Source organism: Mya arenaria, chromosome 9 (genome assembly GCF_026914265.1).
Source record: "Mya arenaria isolate MELC-2E11 chromosome 9, ASM2691426v1".
Taxonomy (NCBI): domain Eukaryota; kingdom Metazoa; phylum Mollusca; class Bivalvia; order Myida; family Myidae; genus Mya; species Mya arenaria.
This window is the reverse complement of record NC_069130.1, coordinates 20,405,121-20,425,337: the sequence shown is the minus strand read 5'-3', so window position 1 is coordinate 20,425,337 and position 20,217 is coordinate 20,405,121. Positions and strand designations below refer to the sequence as shown.

Sequence of the window (20,217 nt, the reverse complement as noted above, 5' to 3'; positions counted from 1 at the left end):
CATTTATCTTCAGTTCAAGCACTTCTTCCGCCTATAAACACTTATGAGCTGCGACCTTTATGAGATAGGATGTCCGCATAAATACGTTTGAAACATTAAGAGTAATATCAAGTACTCAAGTAGGTACGCATGCAACGTAAGTTAGGGGTGGGTTTGAAAGCTTATTTATACTCGCACTCCGGCAAGGCCTATAAGGTGAGTGCTCGGATAGATTGTTAGTCATTTCACGTTTTTGGATCAAAGTGCACAAACAGATTATAACCCTACTTAAAGCAGCTATCTCGATTATTTGACGTGCTCCAGTGTAAATCAATGTCACACGGGACACCCCCCACCCACACGCGACGGGGAATCAAGCTTTGACCCCTTAAATGAAATTGAAATGTGGTTCCACTAGACAACGGATCCAAGGTACGAGTCAATCACCTAAAAAGGCTTCAAATACTAAGCAATCATAAAGTCTTATAATTATTTGATAATTGTACAAACCAGGAGATAAAATAAATAAAACAGTGGAATATTGCAATTAAAAGAGCTATCACAAATTTATTGACCGACCTCGATAACGGCAGACACAAAAATGAGCAAAAATCAAGTAGTTCCACTGACTGTATTATTTGTGTAGAAGATTTACTGAAATAACATGTTTAATATATAAGTATAAATGAAATGTATAATTATATAGTTACTATGTTTTAATGTTATTTTACTGTTATTCCATCGTTAGTGTCCAGTATGTACGAAATGTTATCTGCACGATTGTTATTCTTCAACTGTTGTCGTTATTGAATACACATACCAGGTATGGTGAGAAGATATTGTAGTTGTAAGTTTATCTTCTTGTGACATTAATCCCTCACAGACTTACTGAACCGACCCCTACATGTCTCCACTCTAACGTATTATAAACCGGAGATGTCGGCCTGTGATATGGTGTTTATGTATTGTACTTACTTGAAGTTACCAAGTTTATTCAACTTCAAATAAAAATGCATTATCATGAACGTGGGGCATTATTATTTTGTGGTAGTATTTTACTTACAAAATGTAGCATACATTATTTAAGGAATGAATTGCAGGGTTGATGTCATTAACGGGGTATGAACGCAATTGGGTTGGTCAATGTGTGTGGAGTCCGAAGGTCAATGTGTGTGGAGTCCGAAGGATAATGGCATCAACCCCGCAATTCATTCCTTATATTTACACCAATAGTTCATTATTTCATTAAAGAATTGTTAAAAAAATACTTCATTTCATTTAAGAAAACAGTAATCCGTTCTTACCCATTCTGTAAAAAGAACGACCCGACTATAACCGGAAACATTTTTTTTAAATGACGTCACAATAACGTGGGAAAAGATCAACCACTTGAAATCACTTTAAAACGTAAAATTAAAACACTTCTGGTACCAATATATTTAAAATATAATACACTAACACTTTTAAAAATGTTGATCTATATTTTACGGGACCTGCAGACACAATACAACCAATAACAAGATCAATAGCTTTCATGTATATTGTTATGCAATGAATTACGATCCGAACATATCCGAAGATGTTGCGTTCATCGATTGATGAACGCAATTGCCGTTCATTTAAGGAATGGAAGTTGAGGTGTAAATATGATGTAATAAACAATTTGCGTTTCTAAATGTACTGAGCAAATATGTCAAAAATAACCAAAGCAAGAAACCAAGTAAACACACTTTATATCAGCTCAGGGATTTTACTGAATTTTATTAGCTTCCTTATGTTCAAACAGTATATAAAATACAGCTGTGCGAAAAGAGGACACATGTTCAGATGCATGGCTGGTTGATTTGCAACACAGTTTTACAGCGGACCTTCATCTTGTCGCCATTCTCGTCAAACAACGGGTTTGTAAAGAAAGGTCCCTCCACAGCGGTAACTGGCAGCTTGATAAAGATGTGCACCTGGAAAACATAGTTAAAAACACTGTGAGTTGTACAATCTTTTATAATTTTACAACGAGTGTGATACAATTGATTACACTATATTATATGTAGTCACTCTTGTTTGAACGATGCTTCCAAATGGCATTGTACTATAGGTAGGTTAAGTCTTTAGATATTTGCTTTGTACATGCGCATTTTAAATGTCCAATCGGACTGACCCTGTAGTTTCTAGTGATGAGTATGGTGTTAATAAGTGATAACGCAATGATCAATTATAATTGAACAGTTGTCGACGGGTTATCAACATCGGCGATAATCGATGATGATCATCAATAATTGATATATATATGTTTTTACTTTAAACACAAAATTGATATATATATATAACTTGTTTGTGTCATGACTGCATACCCAAATTTGTGCTACAAATGTACCAAAAAGAGTTATATTTCGTCATTTTATATAAATATATAAGTTGCTGCAATAAAAAGCAAATAATGTTTTTGATATCAATATTTACTATACAAATTTTCTATTCGATGATAAATTATGGTTGTATGTAACAATTCAATTATCAATTATTGTTTTTATTCCATTGAATAAAAGTTTGCAAGCAATCAGAATATCCCGGTGAAATTGTACTATTCTGACTTCGTGACGAAAATACCATGTGACCCAGGTAACAAAATTGAACTCCTGTGAAAGAAGTAACTTGCTCACTTGACTTTGTCGACATTTTTGTATTCATAAATAAGAATAATAAGATCTCAAAAACAGTTTTCATCAACTGCGTAGTAATATTTGAAACTAAAGTTCAACATTTCTGTTAATGAAATAAGCGTATTCAAATGTAGATAGCTTGCAATCAGTTATTTCGGTATACTGGATATTTACGATTAAAGTGCTTGGATTCAACTGACTGTTTTTTCTCCAGAAAGTTTCAGGGGAACCAAATGAACACCAGCTACAATCAGGTTCAGAACGGCCTCCGCCTCCCGTTTCCATAGGTCCATCGCTTGTGTGCTGTTTAAACCTACATCGATAAAGATAATGTGGCCTTATTAAATGTTTTGTATTGATAGCAATATCTAACAACATACCTGATCTATTACTGTGGTATATTTGTTTCGACATTACATATTTTTTTTCCGGAACGCCTTAAACACTTTCGAGTCATTTATATAGCACGCCTCCGACATAAATAATGCAACATCATTGGTCCAGGACTGGTCACGCGGTGACATCATATTTTTATTGGGTCACCAAATTTATTTTGTACCAAAATGGCCCCCATTTTCCGACTCCGATGAATAGATGAAACATTTAAATATTTTAACAGGTTGTCGACGTGATATATACGTTACGGTGTTAGTAGGTGACCTGATATGGGATATACGGGGCTCATAAAACCATATTCGGTTTCGAGCTTCGCTCTCACCCGGTATGGTTTCCTTTGCCCTGTATATCCCATATCGGGTCACCAACTAACCCCGTATATCTCATATCGGGTCACCAACTAACCCCGTATATCCCATATCGGGTTACCAACTAACCCCGTATATCCCATATTGGGTCACCAACTAACCCCGTATATCCCATATCGGGTTACCAACTAACCCCGTATATCCCATATTGGGTCACCAACTAACCCCGTATATCCCATATCGGGTCACCAACTAACCCCGTATATCCCATATCGGGTTACCAACTAACCCCGTATATCCCATATAGGGTTACCAACTAACCCCGTATATCCCATATCGGGTTACCAGCTAACCCCGTATATCCAATATCGGGTTACCAACTAACCCCGTATATCCCATATTGGGTTACCAACTAACCCCGCAACTTATACTTTTATTTAGGTTCACTTTCACATTTAGACTTGTAAATGAACGTATACATTTTACATCACGACTGTCATATCTGCACCACCACACGTTGCGCTCGGTCGATCACCATCACCACAATGGAAAAACACACAGTAATTATGATGAAAGGTTTTAAATGGTAAAATAATAAATAAAAATGGGTTGTTAAATGTGATACCGAAAATATTTTACAACTGATATGTGCTATAATGGATGGCTGTCGCCAAGCCATGCATGATATGGACTACTGTTGATCACGTTTCTCTTAACAAAACATTCTCTTTAAAATATGAATGTTTGATAGTATAACAAAAGTTTGCCGGGAGGAATTAATTTGTAAATATAGATCAGATACGTCATTTTCCTTTAAAATGACGTATCTGATCTTTGAACAGAAGGGCTTTGTTGTTAACAATTGGTAATTAGGGATATTTTATTACTTTCTATTCCAAAGGTTAGATAGATAGATTTATTTCAACATAAAATGTACAATTTACATGGCAATTTTAAAATTAACACATACAGGTGTTAAACAAACTGTATGAGTTAATACAGCCATGTCAATCAACATTACATGTTAAGGATATCACAAAAAAAGAGTTTAAATAAAACTCTTATTTCCATTGTGGTCCTTAAAATATAGTATTGTGTGACATAGGAAGACTTTAAACAAAATATACTTAATTTTCACAGTGTGGTTATCAAGGAAAGACATTGAATTGCATAAATAAATAAATTAAATAGCTAAAATGATGGAACAATATGCGGCTTTGACAAAACATTGTAAATAGAGTAACAATATTAACTAAAGCTTTATCAGATAAAAATATATGGATATCACAGATGAATATTGCCATGAAAAAACTGACCTGTAAAACTAACTATGTAATTGAAATATCTATCTTTATGCATGACAGTTTAAAAAACAATAAGAAATAAATGAACTTATAGTAAAATTGCATTAAAGCAAGAAAAGCAGGAAAGCAAATACAGTAATTAAACCGAACTTAAAAGGTGTTCCTTGACCTTGCCTTTAAAGGAAGAAATATATTTGGCATCCCTCACATCCTGTGGTAGACTGTTCCAAAGGTTACAACCATTAAAAGCAAAAGATTTGCCACCAAAGACTTTGACCTTAGGAATTGCAAACCTCTTGCATTCCGACATTAAATTATTTGTACCATCGACCTTAACTCTGAACCTGGTAGGATATTTATGAACTTCATTGATAACTGTTCCCTTAAATAGAGAGGGGAAAGTTTGGAGTTGATTTTATATACATGACATAATGTTATTTGATTCATTCTACCTACAACTGGCAACCACTGTAAACGTGAAAAATGCTCTTTACCAATATGTGACCGAGGTTGTAAGTTCAACACAAATCTCATTAACTTATTTTGTGTGACTTGCAATTTATTCTTTAAATCTTGTGTCAAACTGTTAAACCAAGCAGATGATGCATAGTCAAAGTGACATTGTATAAGAGAGGTAACCAGAAGTTTCTTTGTATGTAGGGTGAGGAATTTACTTTTACGGTACAGGAAATTTAGCCTTGCATTTGATTTTTTAATAATAGACCTTGCCATAGACTCAAAGGGCAAGTGTTGATCAATGGTTACTCCAAGATATTTAACTGAAGTCGTTGATTCAATAGGTTGGCCATTACATTGAATATCAAGTTTGGACTGGGATTTCAACCGTTGTTGGGACCCAAATAGAATAGACTCTGTCTTTCCAAGATGCAGGGAAAGTTTGTTGCAGATGAGCCACTGACTAACAATATTCAGGTCATTATTTAACAGGTTTTCTATTTCCATTTTACTTTTACCTGACACAAGAATTGCTGAGTCATCTGCATAAAGAAGTAACTTATTTTCGACAACAGCAGACATGTCATTTACATAGATAAGAAAAAGAAGTGGCCCTAAAATTGACCCTTGGGGCACACCACAGGAAATAGTTGTTGAGGAGGGGTATTTACCAGAAATTTCAACTAACTGACTTCTATCAGACAAGTAGGAGGTAAACCAGTTAATGGACATTTCATTGAGACCCATCGCTTTTAGTTTATTCAATAAAATAGAGTGATTTACTGTTAGCTTTTATAATAAGCAAATTATAATGTATGTAATTTATAGGGGATATTATGATAGGACGTTTTTCCAGGGACGTACACGTATTCCGAATCCGCAACGGTTTAAATGAGGTTTTGGAGTCTAATATGCAAGATGGCGGCGAAACAATGACAAAATAGGATTTTCATAACCTGTTTTCGCCTGGTTAGTAGTATAACGTATACATTTCCAAAATATTATGACGCGCATTCGGCTCTACAATGCCTCCCTCGGCTCTTTATTTCATGCTTCTAGGTTACGGAATAAAAAACCTCTTGAAGGAAAACCTTCGGCCAGTCTGTTGTTTACAAATTTGGGAAGCGAGAATGTGATACTTTTAAAGACATTTATGCTCCCATAACACATGTATTTGCAATTTTTCTCCTTTCACATTATTTAAATGTGGTGTTTTAATTTCCTGACAATTCCTTTGCTGTACAAGAGCGTTCATGGTCAATTTATTTTCTGTTTAACCACCTAAATGTGTGCTGATAACAGTTCAACCACCTTTTGGAATCTGCACTGAAAGACATTTGAAGAGCTTTTATAAATGAAAACAAACTGTGTGACAAATTAAACTTGTGACAAACGTGTCATAATATTATGCCAAACGTTACCTTAAACGTCATTGGGCAACTATTTAAAACGTCATTGGGCAACTACCTTAAACGTCATTGGGCAACTACCTTAAACGTCATTGGGCAACTAATTTAAACGACATTGGGCAATACTTAAAACGTCATTGGGCAACTACCTTAAACGTCATTGGGCAACTACCTTAAACGTCATTGGGCAACTACCTTAAACGTCATTGGGCAACTACTTTAAACGTCATTGGGCAACTACCTTAAACGCCATTGGGCAACTATCTTAAACGTCATTGGGCAACTACCTTAAACGTCATTGGGCAACTATTTAAAACGTCATTGGGCAACTACCTTAAACGTCATTGGGCAACTAATTTAAACGACATTGGGCATCTATCTTAAACGTCATTGGGCAACTACCTTAAACGTCATTGGGCAACTACCTTAAACGTCATTGGGCAACTACTAAACGTCATTGGGCAACTACCTTAAACGCCATTGGGCAACTACCTTAAACGTCATTGGGCAGCTATCTTAAACGCCATTGGGCAACTACCTTAAACGTCATTGGGCAACTACCTTAAACGTCATTGGGCAACTACTTTAAACGTCATTGGACAACTACCTTAAACGTCATTGGGCAACTACCTTAAACGTCATTGGGCAACTACCTTAAACGTCATTGGGCAACAACATTAAACGTCATTGGGCAACTACTTTAAACGTCATTGGGCAACTACTTTAAACGTCATTGGGCAACTACCTTAAACGTCATTGGGCAACTACTTTAAACGTCATTGGGCAACTACCTTAAACGCCATTGGGCAACTACCTTAAACGTCATTGGGCAACTACCTTAAACGCCATTGGGCAACTACTTTTAACGTCATTGGGCAACTATCTTAAACGTCATTGGGCAACTACCTTAAACGTCATTGGGCAACTACCTTAAACGTCATTGGGCAACTACCTTAAACGTCATTGGGCAACTACCTTAAAAGTTATTGGGCAACTACTTTAAACGTCATTGGGCAACTACCTTAAACGTCATTGGGCAACTATCTTAAACGTCATTGGGCAACTACCTTAAACGTCATTGGGCAACTATTTAAAACGTCATTGGGCAACTACCTTAAACGTCATTGGGCAACTAATTTAAACGACATTGGGCAACTACCTTAAACGTCATTGGGCAACTACCTTAAACGACATTGGGCAATACTTAAAACGTCATTGGGCAACTACCTTAAACGTCATTGGGCAACTACCTTAAACGTCATTGGGCAACTACCTTAAACGTCATTGGGCAACTACCTTAAACGTCATTTGGCAACTACCTTAAGCGTCATTGGGCAATTACCTTAAACGTCATTGGGCAACTACCTTAAACGTTATTGGGCAACTACCTTAAACGTCATTGGGCAACTACCTTAAACGTCATTGGGCAACTACCTTAAACGTCATTGGGCAACTACCTTAAACGTCATTGGGCAACTACCTTAAACGTCATTGGGCAACTACCTTAAACGTCATTGGGCAACTACTTTAAACGTCATTGGGCAACTACCTTAAACGTCATTGGGCAACTACTTTAAACGTCATTGGGCAACTACCTTAAACGTCATTGGGCAACTACTTTAAACGACATTGGGCAACTACCTTAAACGCCATTGGGCAACTACCTTAAACGTCATTGGGCAACTATCTTAAACGCCATTGGGCAACTACCTTAAACGTCATTGGGCAACTACCTTAAACGTCATTGGGCAACTACTTTAAACGTCATTGGGCAACTACCTTAAACGTCATTGGGCAACTACCTTAAACGTCATTGGGCAACTACCTTAAACGTCATTGGGCAACTATCTTAAACGTCATTGGGCAACTACCTTAAACGCCATTGGGCAACTACTTTAAACGTCATTGGGCAACTACCTTAAACGTCATTGGGCAACTACCTTAAACGTCATTGGGCAACTACCTTAAACGCCATTGGGCAACTACTTTAAACGTCATTTGGCAACTATCTTAAACGTCATTGGGCAACTACCTTAAACGTCATTGGGCAAATACCTTAAACGTTATTGGGCAACTACCTTAAACGTCATTGGGCAACTACCTTAAAAGTTATTGGGCAACTACTTTAAACGTCATTGGGCAACTACCTTAAACGTCATTGGGGAACTATCTTAAACGTCATTGGGCAACTACCTTAAACGTCATTGGGCAACTATTTAAAACGTCATTGGGCAACTACCTTAAGCGTCATTGGGCAACTAATTTAAACGACATTGGGCAACTATCTTAAACGTCATTGGGCAACTACCTTTAACGACATTGGGCAATACTTTAAACGTCATTGGGCAACTACCTTAAACGTCATTGGGAAACTACCTTAAACGTCATTGGGCAACTAATTTAAACGCCATTGGGCAACTACCTTAAACGTCATTGGGCTACTACCTTAAACGTCATTGGGCAACTACCTTAAACGTCATTGGGCAACTACCTTAAACGTCATTGGGCAACTACCTTAAACGTCATTGGGCAACTACCTTAAACGTCATTGGGCAACTACTTTAAACGTCATTGGGCAACTACCTTAAACGTCATTGGGCAACTACTTTAAACGTCATTGCGCAATTACCTTAAACGTCATTGGGCAACTACTTTAAAAGTCATTGGGCAACTACCTTAAACGCCATTGGGCAACTACCTTAAACGTTATTGGGCAACTACCTTAAACGTCATTGGGCAACTACCTTAAACGTTATTGGGCAACTACTTTAAACGTCATTGGGCAACTACCTTAAGCGTCATTGGGCCCACCTTAAACGTCATTGAGCAACTACCTTAAACGTTATTGGGCAACTACTTTAAACGTCATTGGGCAACTACTTTAAACGTCATTGGGCAACTACTTTAAACATCATTGGGCAACTACCTAAAACAATATTGGGCAACTACTTTTAACGTCATTGGGCAACTACTTTAAACGTCATTGGGCAACTACCTTAAACCGTCATTGGGCAACTATCTTAAACGTCATTGGGCAACTACCTTAAACGTCATTGGGCAACTATCTTAAACGTCATTGGGCAACTACCTTAAACGTCATTGGGCAACTAATTTAAACGTCATTGGGCAACTACCTTAAACGTCATTGGGCAACTACCTTAAACGTCATTGGGCAACTACTTTTAACGTCATTGGGCAACTACCTTAAACGTCATTCGGCCCACGTTAAACGCCAATGGGCAACTACTCTAAACGTCATTGGCAACTACCTTAAACGTCATTGGGCAACTACCTTTAACGTCATTGATATGACGCGCATTTGGATTGAACCCACAACCTTTCATCCCGAGGAGGACGCTCTAGACCACTTGGATGTCGGTGCTTTAAACATACCAGCACATTATGTTTATCTAACACCGTTACGTCTGTTCTTTTTTCATTATGCTTAAACGTATCAATAAGTGCTATGGGGAACAAGCGCAAAAATGTCTCCCTGTCGGTTGTATCGAAATTATGCAATATACTTATCAGTAAACTATTTGCAGATCTTACACTTTAATACTTGCTTGGTGTTTGTTTTCATAGTATGCTCTATACGTACCAGTAAATTCTATGTTGACCTCACACCATAACGCCTGAATGTCATCTGTTAGGATGGATTTGTCCACACTCGCAGTCAGATCACTTTCAACTCCAAGGAATTGTGCAAAGGCTGCGTAGCTCACCAAGGGAAAAGTTTGAATGTCCGTGAACCCTTTCCTAGTAATATTGGTAAGGCATTCATCAAGGTCTGCAGCATTTGTGACGTCAAGTGCTTATATAAAACAAAGAATAAGTATACCTATTATACGTTGTTTTATGAGTTGCAAGACATACAATATTCTCACATAAGCTTAGAATTTGCGCTTACAGTGTCTGATACATGGACTCTAATATGCAGTGTCAGATATATGGACTCTAATATACAGTGTCAGATACATGACCTCTAATATACAGTGTCAGATACATGACCTCTAATATACAGTGTCAGATACATGGACTCTAATATACAGTGTCAGATACATGGACTCTAATATACAGTGTCAGATACATGGACTCTAATATACAGTGTCAGATACATGGACTCTAATATACAGTGTCAGATACATGACCTCTGATATACAGTGTCTGATATATGACCTCTAATATACAGTGTCTGATACATGGACTCTAATATACAGTGTCAGATATATGGACTCTAATATACAGTGTCTGATACATGACCTCTAATATACAGTGTCAGATACATGACCTCTAATATACAGTGTCAGATACATGGACTCTAATATACAGTGTCAGATACATGGACTCTAATATACAGTGTCTGATACATGACCTCTAATATACAGTGTCAGATACATGTACTCTAATATACAGTGTCAGATACATGGACTCTAATATACAGTGTCAGATACATGGACTCTAATATACAGTGTCTGATACATGGACTCTAATATACAGTGTCAGATACATGACCTCTAATATACAGTGTCAGATACATGGACTCTAATATACAGTGTCAGATATATGGACTCTAATATACAGTGTCTGATACATGACCTCTAATATACAGTGTCAGATACATGTACTCTAATATACAGTGTCAGATACATGGACTCTAATATACAGTGTCAGATACATGGACTCTAATATACAGGGTCTGATACATGGACTCTAATATACAGTGTCAGATACATGACCTCTAATATACAGTGTCAGATACATGACCTCTTATATACAGTGTCTGATACATGGACTCTAATATACAGTGTCTGATACATGACCTCTTATATACAGTGTCAGATACATGGACTCTAATATACAGTGTCAGATACATGGACTCTAATATACAGTGTCTGATACATGACCTCTAATATACAGTGTCTGATACATGGACTCTAATATACAGTGTCAGATATATGGACTCTAATATACAGTGTCTGATACATGGACTCTAATATACAGTGTCAGATACATGACCTCTAATATACAGTGTCAGATACATGACCTCTTATATACAGTGTCTGATACATGGACTCTAATATACAGTGTCTGATACATGACCTCTTATATACAGTGTCAGATACATGGACTCTAATATACAGTGTCAGATACATGGACTCTAATATACAGTATCTGATACATGGACTCTAATATACAGTGTCTGATACATGGACTCTAATATACAGTGTCAGATACATGACCTCTTATATACAGTGTCAGATACATGGACTCTAATATACAGTGTCAGATACATGACCTCTTATATACAGTGTCAGATACATGACCTCTAATATACAGTGTCTGATACATGACCTCTAATATACAGTGTCAGATACATGACCTCTTATATACAGTGTCAGATACATGGACTCTAATATACAGTGTCAGATACATGGACTCTAATATACAGTGTCAGATACATGACCTCTAATATAAAGTGTCAGATACATGACCTCTTATATACAGTGTCAGATACATGGACTCTAATATACAGTGTCAGATACATGGACTCTTATATACAGTGTCAGATACATGACCTCTAATATATAGTGTCAGATACATGGACTCTAATATACACTGTCAGATACATGGACTCTCATAAAGAGTGTCAGATACATGACCTCTAATATACAGTGTCAGATACATGGACTCTAATATACAGTGTCAGATACATGGACTCTAATATACAGTGTCTGATACATGGCCTCTAATATAGAGTGTCAGATACATGACCTCTAATATACAGTGTCAGATACATGGACTCTAATATACAGTGTCAGATACATGGACTCTAATATACAGTGTCAGATATATGGACTCTAATATACAGTGTCTGATACATGGACTCTAATATACAGTGTCAGATACATGACCTCTAATATACAGTGTCAGATACATGACCTCTTATATACAGTGTCTGATACATGGACTCTAATATACAGTGTCTGATACATGACCTCTTATATACAGTGTCAGATACATGGACTCTAATATACAGTGTCAGATACATGGACTCTAATATACAGTGTCTGATACATGGACTCTAATATACAGTGTCAGATACATGACCTCTTATATACAGTGTCAGATACATGGACTCTAATATACAGTGTCAGATACATGACCTCTTATATACAGTGTCAGATACATGACCTCTAATATACAGTGTCTGATACATGACCTCTAATATACAGTGTCAGATACATGACCTCTTATATACAGTGTCAGATACATGGACTCTAATATACAGTGTCAGATACATGGACTCTAATATACAGTGTCAGATACATGACCTCTAATATAAAGTGTCAGATACATGACCTCTTATATACAGTGTCAGATACATGGACTCTAATATACAGTGTCAGATACATGGACTCTAATATACAGTGTCAGATACATGACCTCTAATATATAGTGTCAGATACATGGACTCTAATATTCAGTGTCAGATACATGGACTCTCATAAACAGTGTCAGATACATGACCTCTAATATATAGTGTCAGATACATGACCTCTAATATACAGTGTCAGATACATGGACTCTAATATACAGTGTGAGATACATGGACTCTAATATACAGTGTCATATACATGGCCTCTAATATACAGTGTCAGATACATGACCTTTCATATACAGTGTCAGGTACATGGCCTCTAATATACAGTGTCAGATACATTACTTCTGATATACAGTGTCAGATACATGGACTCTCATAAACAGTGTCAGATACATGACCTCTAATATATAGTGTCAGATACATGACCTCTAATATACAGTGTCAGATACATGACCTCTTATATACAGTGTCAGATACATGACCTCTAATATACAGTGTCAGATACATGGACACTAATATACAGTGCCAGATACATAGACTCTAATATACAGTGTCAGATACATGGACACTAATATACAGTGCCAGATACATGACCTCTGATATACAGTGTCAGATACATTACCTCTAATATACAGTGTCAGATACATGACCTCTAACATACAGTGTCAAATAAATGACAAAAACATTGACTCTGATAAACAGTTCCAGATACGTACACTTTGTATTATTCATTATCAGATACATCGACTCTGGTTCAAAGAACCAGACACCATTGGCTCTAATACACAGTACCAGGTCTGACTCAAGTTCACAGTACCCGGTCTTACTCAAATTCACAGTACCAGCTACGACTACTTATATACACTAATAGACTCGAATCTACACTAACAGAAATATTGACTCTTATATACAGTAACACATACATGAACACTTGTATATAGTATTAGTTATAAGCAGCTATCATACACAAACAGTTTTTGAAATATGAATAATTCATATTAGAAACTACGCATCTATCTTCTGTAATGTTTATTTGATAATGCTTAACTATCATCATTAAAATAGATGTACCAAATACAGTGATATATACGTTACCGAACACTGCCGTAAGCTCTCCAACAACCTGCAAATATATAACGGATAAAGTAGTATTGTATCATGTTACAGTGTTACTTTTAGGGAACAGGTTAAAAGAGTAGGTGAGTTTTTCGTTTTAACACAAAAAATGAAGAACGATATAATGGCATTATAAAGTTGTTATCTTATGCATATTTACATTGCGATCGGTCAGAATATATATAGAAGTATGACTACATGAATGCCGGAAATGAATGATATAGCATTTAACATTGAAGTCGATAGTGACAATGACTTGTTCTGACCAATATGCACACTTGTTTGCTATCTATTCAAAAAAAAACTACTGTTTAGTTAATTTTCCTTTTACGATCGCCGTATTTGCGCAGAAAAATATGGTAAATTAATAAAAGCTTTTTGCTATAATCTGTCCTGTTATTTGTTTCAATTGCCGTAGTGTTAAGAAAGCTTATTTGTTAATTTACTTTATTAATTGTGCGATAATATGCAGATAACTTCCTATTCGCGTTATGTTAAACTAACTGAATGATATGACATGTATGTATTAATGTCTGTTCACTGTTTATATTAATGTACATGTATGTATCTCATACGCCCCCTTTTTGGACGTATTTCAACGCTGTTAAATATATTTGAACCAATATTATACGCTTCCAGGTGGTTTATTGAGATTTATGATTGTTAGTTTACTGTTTCAAACAGCGTAAATATAAAAATGATATTTTTCACTGTTTTTAAATTTTAGCCCGTTCCCAATTCCAGGTCAAATATCAACAGACAGAGGGCTGAGACACATTTTCAACGCTGTAATTGCCGAAATGGCGTTACGTTCGCATACAATATGGCGCTTTTTGAAAAAACTGCGATTTTTTTATTCATTCTTTAAGGCAAATGTTTAAAAATATTATTCGTTGTTGTTTTTTTACAGACAAGTATTCTCTATGTGAATATTGAAAAGACATGTTTGGATTTAATGAGTCGGAAATATATCAACAACACGACATCAGGTTTTGTACCAGCTATGAAATCAGCTATAAATTTACATGCTACTAAAAATGTATAACTGTTTAGGTTCAAGCAATTCATAAGAAGCGCGACGTAGATGCAGAAATAATGGCAGTATATAGTTTACCTTGTACTTCAGAAAGCAGATGACGTTGGGAGAACATGTACATAGTTTATCACGTATAATTGCAGTGTTTTGATTTGAAGGTTTCCAACTAGCCGTATTTTCACAAAATACTGATCAGTGACAGACTGACATGTTGACTGGGAATAGACACTGAAACAAAACATCAATCAAAAGGTTGTTCTTAAATACCCAACCAACTCCAAGAAAAAATATACAAGAAAAGAAATACTGTAGATAAAAATTGAAATTAGCGAAAGCATGCAATATTACAGACTAAGTTTCGAAAATTTGTCGTTCAAAAAATAAAAATAAATAAGTGACCGCAAAAACAGTAATTGATGTTGGATTAAGCAAAAATAAAATCAACATATTATGCAACACAAGACGAAGAAAATAGAAATATATACTCGTATGGAATACTATTTTGCAATATTGAAACGAGGCAGTATATTTAATATATTAAGTTTTAGCCAGAATCGTGAAGAAAATTAAAGTATTTTGAGATGTCTCTCTTCTGATGTAAACGAAAATTGAGCATTATTATGGATGTTAATTAAGTAAATTGTATTTGATAAATAGGTATAAAACAAGACAGTTTTAAGACTGAGCGAGACTTGAATATTATATTGTTTCTAGTACATTCATCAACGCCAGACACACAATGTCTCAATACCACGAAAACAGATGATGTATATATTTTTATTGTTATTTTTTGTTTTCTGATGAATTGACATTGTTGATAAATGGTGGAGTTCCTGCCTTAGAATGGGCAGTGAAATGCCCGTCAGTGAAATTGTTCAAAGTTAACTTTACCTTTTAAACAACAGCACTAAACCCAAAGTGACTATTACTTCAACCACCTGCAAAATACGAAAGTCATTCTAAAACAGATATTGATGAAAAGCACACAAACATTGGTGAAAATCACACAGATATTGGTGAAAATCACACAGATATTGGTGAAAATCACTCAGATATTGGTGAAAATTACACAGATATTAGTGAAAAAAAATCACACAGATATTGGGGAAAAAAATCACACAGATATTGGGGAAAATCACACAAATATTGGTGAAAATCACACGGATATTGGTAAAAATCACACAGACATTTGACATCAAAAGGGTGCTTAGTATTTACCGCATTTTTCTGTTCTTGAAAGCTTCTTTTATAAAGCAATGGCAGTGTACCGAACTGACGAATGAGTTTTAACGAAAACATATTTTGAGGATTGCTGTCATATTTCATATTCTATTCAGATATTCCTTTAATTAAAGCTCCAAATTCAAGTCAGTGTCATATGAACACTCTCGATCCAAAATACTATGACAGCTTAATGCCCTAGAATGACTGTATTTATTAAATTATGCAATTTATTTCTTAATATTACTTCTGTATTCAATCTGTATTCACTGTTTCCGGTAAGAACTTCCGGCGTTATATTTACGAATTTAACTGCCGATGATTAAATTAAATTGACGTCATTTCGCCCTAAATTTTCACCGAAAACATGAATAAAGACTTCATTTTAAGTATAAATGATCTTACATGAATTGTCATTTATTACAAATTGTTATAAAACTCGCTGTTTGAATTAAAATGTATGTTATGCAAGATTCTATAACTATGTATGAAGTTGCTGTTGTTTTACTTTATTAAACAAAGTAAATAGGAAACGGCCAGACAGAAAAACATGCTGACTAAAAATATAGAATAGTTATTTAAGCATTGCGAGTCGATAAAAAGTGGTATGAAATTTACACGTTTCTGTACATATATTAGCATGAAAACTGATGAAAATTAAAACAAAACGCTAAAATGGTCTTATTAAGGCTGTATTTAATTACAAACACAAAAAAAATCACACATGTAAATAATATATCAAACAGCAATGCTATGGTATTCAAATTATGCAGAAAGTCTCGGATTAATCATAATGCTGATAGGTCAAATAGGTTATGTTAATCATGATCATCTCCACAGTAGTGAGTATGACGTCCAAGACTGGCAACAAATGCATCAATTCTTCGCCTCATAGACCCACAAAACTTGTGCACAAATTTCATGGGAATGTGGTCAAACTCGAAGAGCAATTGTCAATTCTTGAACGTTGCGACGGACGCTGACGTAAAAGACGTCATAGGAAATCACACATATGTTTCATTTGGTGAAACAGAAGACCACGAAAGAGTATCTACGCCGTATGCCGTATGAGGACGTGCGTTGTGTTGCTGAAAAATTACGCAGGGCGTTGATTTACCATAGGCATTACTACTGGTTCAACGATTTGGTCTATATATCTTCTCGCATAATCTTGAGCGAAAAAGAGGTTAGATTTGAATGAGTGATAAATTGCCGAACCATCACAGAAGAAGAAGAAGAAGAAGAAGAAGAAGAAGAAGAAGAAGAAGAAGAAGAAGAAGAAGAAGAAGAAGAAGAAGAAGAAGAGAAGAAGAAGAAGAAGAAGAAGAAGAAGAAGAAGAAGAAGAAGAAGAGGAGGAGAAGAAGAAGGAAAGAGGAAGAAGAGGAGGAAGAAGAAAAAGATGGTTTGTTTTATATCCAAAAATCCATACGGCCCATGAGGACAAACAATATTTACAAATATTTACAAATGTGATATACACATACATGCTTTGGAGAAGGCACACAATAATTATTTAAACAATGCTTTGAAGAAAACAATGTTACTTTATAATAGTAAGTTGTCTTACATAGCCAATACAATCTTATTATTAATGTACTATATGCGTCAGACTTTAACACATATCCATCAGTGACACGGATATATTGCATTATGCAGTAACGTGCTTTCCGTTCATGACACCGCCTGTATACACACATTATCCCGTCATTGGATATATTTAAACGAGATACATCACTAAATATCACGAAACGCTATCGACGAGCAAGATCGTCAACCGCCCACTGACTTCGATCTCGACGGAGACGCTCAGTAAAAATCATGCCGCGATACGGTCTTCTGCAGAGAATGCCCCGCTCGAGGAGCCGATTGCTGTTGCCTAAAATAATGCTCGTCGTTAAACGCGCTGTAACAAACCAATCACGGAGCTGACGTGTACGTTTGTAATTGTCCTGGCGTGCTGACGTCACGCGTGGCGCACCTTACTTTGGCCTGTTTCATTAACTCGCTTAACTAAGCGTGATATTGTCGACCGAGACACGTTAAAATGCCTTGTAATGGCCTCTTGTGTACGTCTTCACTCTAGCATTGCCAAACTCCTTGCACGATTCTCATTTCTTAGTCTAGGTATCGAAAGTTATTGAAGGACGCACAATTTTCGTCAAAAATTATTTCTGTAAATCAATTTCCGGGAATATATGTGATACCTATAGTTCAAAAACTGGTTGAATAAGTAGCACGTGCAAAACGTGCGCTGACCAACACATAAATCCATTGGTGTGTCCTAGAACGTGATTTTTATTTTGTCCGCGCATAAGAGACATGAATTAAAAACATCCATTGGAAATATGATGATAACCTATAAGTTTTAGTTTGCGAACAATATATTAACGTTCTTTTATCCATTTTAAAGCTGCACTCTCACAGATTTTGACAACTTTTTTGTCTTGGAACGAGCCAATTTAAGTGAAAATGCGTGTAAACCTTTCATATAAGACTGCTGACAAAAATTGTCACAGATTTTTCTATTTTAGTTCAAAAATAGAGTTAGTAACGCTTTAACCATAAAAGATAAGTTTCGAACTGAAATATGAAAACCTGCGATCTAATATTTTGTCAGCAGTTTTTTTTTTATCACTAGCACTAGTTTGCAGATATCTACGCAAAAACATGCTCATTCCAAGACAAAAACTTTAAAAGATGTAAAAACGGTTAATCTGTGAGAGTGCAGCTTTAAACATTATATTTTACAACGATTGTGAAGAAAGTTATGATAATTTATACTAAGTCACTCTTGTTGGCACGATGTTGCACGAAAGTGTGGTCTCGTGGTGTGGGGGAAACCAGAGTACCGGGAAAAAACTATCGGTCTGACTTGGTGACCATTAAGCAAACTCACATGCGCCCAAGCCGGGAATCGACCCGGGTCGCTTTGGTGAAAAGCGAGTGTGCTTATCGGACGAACCTCGAACGTTTTTCTTTGCAGCATTTTTGTTTTAAATATACATCAGTTTATTTTAGATTATGCTGAAACAGAAAACAGAAATAAAACTAATACATACTTGTTTATTGTTTCTTGAATGCTAATCAGTATATTCCAGAAATATTTCGATCACTGCTTCACTGATTAATAATTAAAGCTTAACTGTAATAAGTTATCTTATAACATTACTTACGTGCATTTTGCTATACCTTGAAATCTTTATGCAATCTGCTCAGTTTAAGCTAAATATACAGTAATTAAAATGGATTATATTCTTCTCATTACTTTTGTGATAAATTTTGTATCGGGCGGGTTAACGGAGCATACGAATTAAAACATGTTTTAAAATAAATTACACGGCACTTTGAGTTGGTTTAAATAATATTTATTTAGAAAAACAAAACAAGGTCAAGAATAAAAACGTTCAGCAAAATCAAACTTGTACAAGTAAAACGCAAGCTAAAAAGGTCATGATATAAATAAGGAGAAAGTTTAAAGTGACACTCTTGTTCAAAATCAATGCATTCACATTCACAAATGTAATCTTTGTTTGATAAACTTTTAACTACTCACTAAATAATGCATTAATGGAAAATATGAATTACTTATCAGAAGATTGTAACCGTGAATTGACTAGCTGAAAAGGCAAAAATATTAAATTGACTGGTGAGTGCTAAAAGATTATCAGTGACCTATCGTCTCATTAGGTATTCTGCACCAATCTTTCAATTCAAAATAAGAACCATTGTTTTCGACATTTAGTCATCTTTTTTAGCATATTAACACATTTGTATAAATTGTGGTCAATCTTATTTGGGAATAAGATTGCATCGTAAAAATTACAGAATGGCATGTTTCTGTCGTTCTAACAAGCTGCGTTTACAATGTTATGAAAAGATTGGTGTCAGCTACTATCGAAAATAATAAAGAGGTATGGACATGAGTAAATTACAGAGAACAGACGTG

The 20,217-nt window shown here is 35.6% G+C and overlaps 1 protein-coding gene across 6 annotated transcripts; it reads right to left on the bottom strand.

Annotated features, from left to right (window-relative positions):
* Window positions 1-1,720: 1,720 nt before the first annotated feature.
* On the bottom strand, window positions 1,721-19,499 carry LOC128203033 (uncharacterized). Of its 6 annotated transcripts, none has more exons than XR_008255846.1 (7): window positions 19,331-19,464; window positions 15,941-15,987; window positions 15,128-15,277; window positions 13,993-14,020; window positions 10,114-10,326; window positions 2,840-2,952; window positions 1,721-1,937 (listed from the first exon to the last, which is right to left on the bottom strand). XR_008255846.1 is itself a non-coding variant. In XM_052904278.1 (7 exons), exons 3-7 carry the CDS (start codon window positions 15,168-15,170, stop codon window positions 1,803-1,805), a joined length of 477 nt encoding a protein of 158 aa, XP_052760238.1. In that variant the 5' UTR covers window positions 15,171-15,277; window positions 15,941-15,987; window positions 19,445-19,499; the 3' UTR covers window positions 1,721-1,802. The 6 variants fall into 6 exon arrangements, 5 of the variants coding, with proteins under 5 accessions (XP_052760238.1, XP_052760239.1, XP_052760237.1 ...); XM_052904278.1 differs by having other exon boundaries at window positions 10,114-10,271; window positions 19,445-19,499; XM_052904279.1 differs by having other exon boundaries at window positions 10,114-10,271; window positions 19,461-19,490.
* Window positions 19,500-20,217: the final 718 nt, after the last annotated feature.

What these genes read in the sequence shown, in the direction of transcription:
- LOC128203033 (XM_052904278.1), bottom strand. Translation starts at nt 15,170, where the DNA reads ATGTACATGTTCTCCCAACGTCATCTGCTTTCTGAAGTACAAG. An exon ending in AGAGCTTACGGCAGTGTTCG is followed by an intron (nt 10,272 to 13,992) that starts GTAACGTATATA and finishes CAATATTACTAG; the next exon opens with GAAAGGGTTCACGGACATTC. An exon ending in AACTTTCTGGAGAAAAAACA is followed by an intron (nt 1,938 to 2,839) that starts GTCAGTTGAATC and finishes TATGTTTTCCAG; the next exon opens with GTGCACATCTTTATCAAGCT.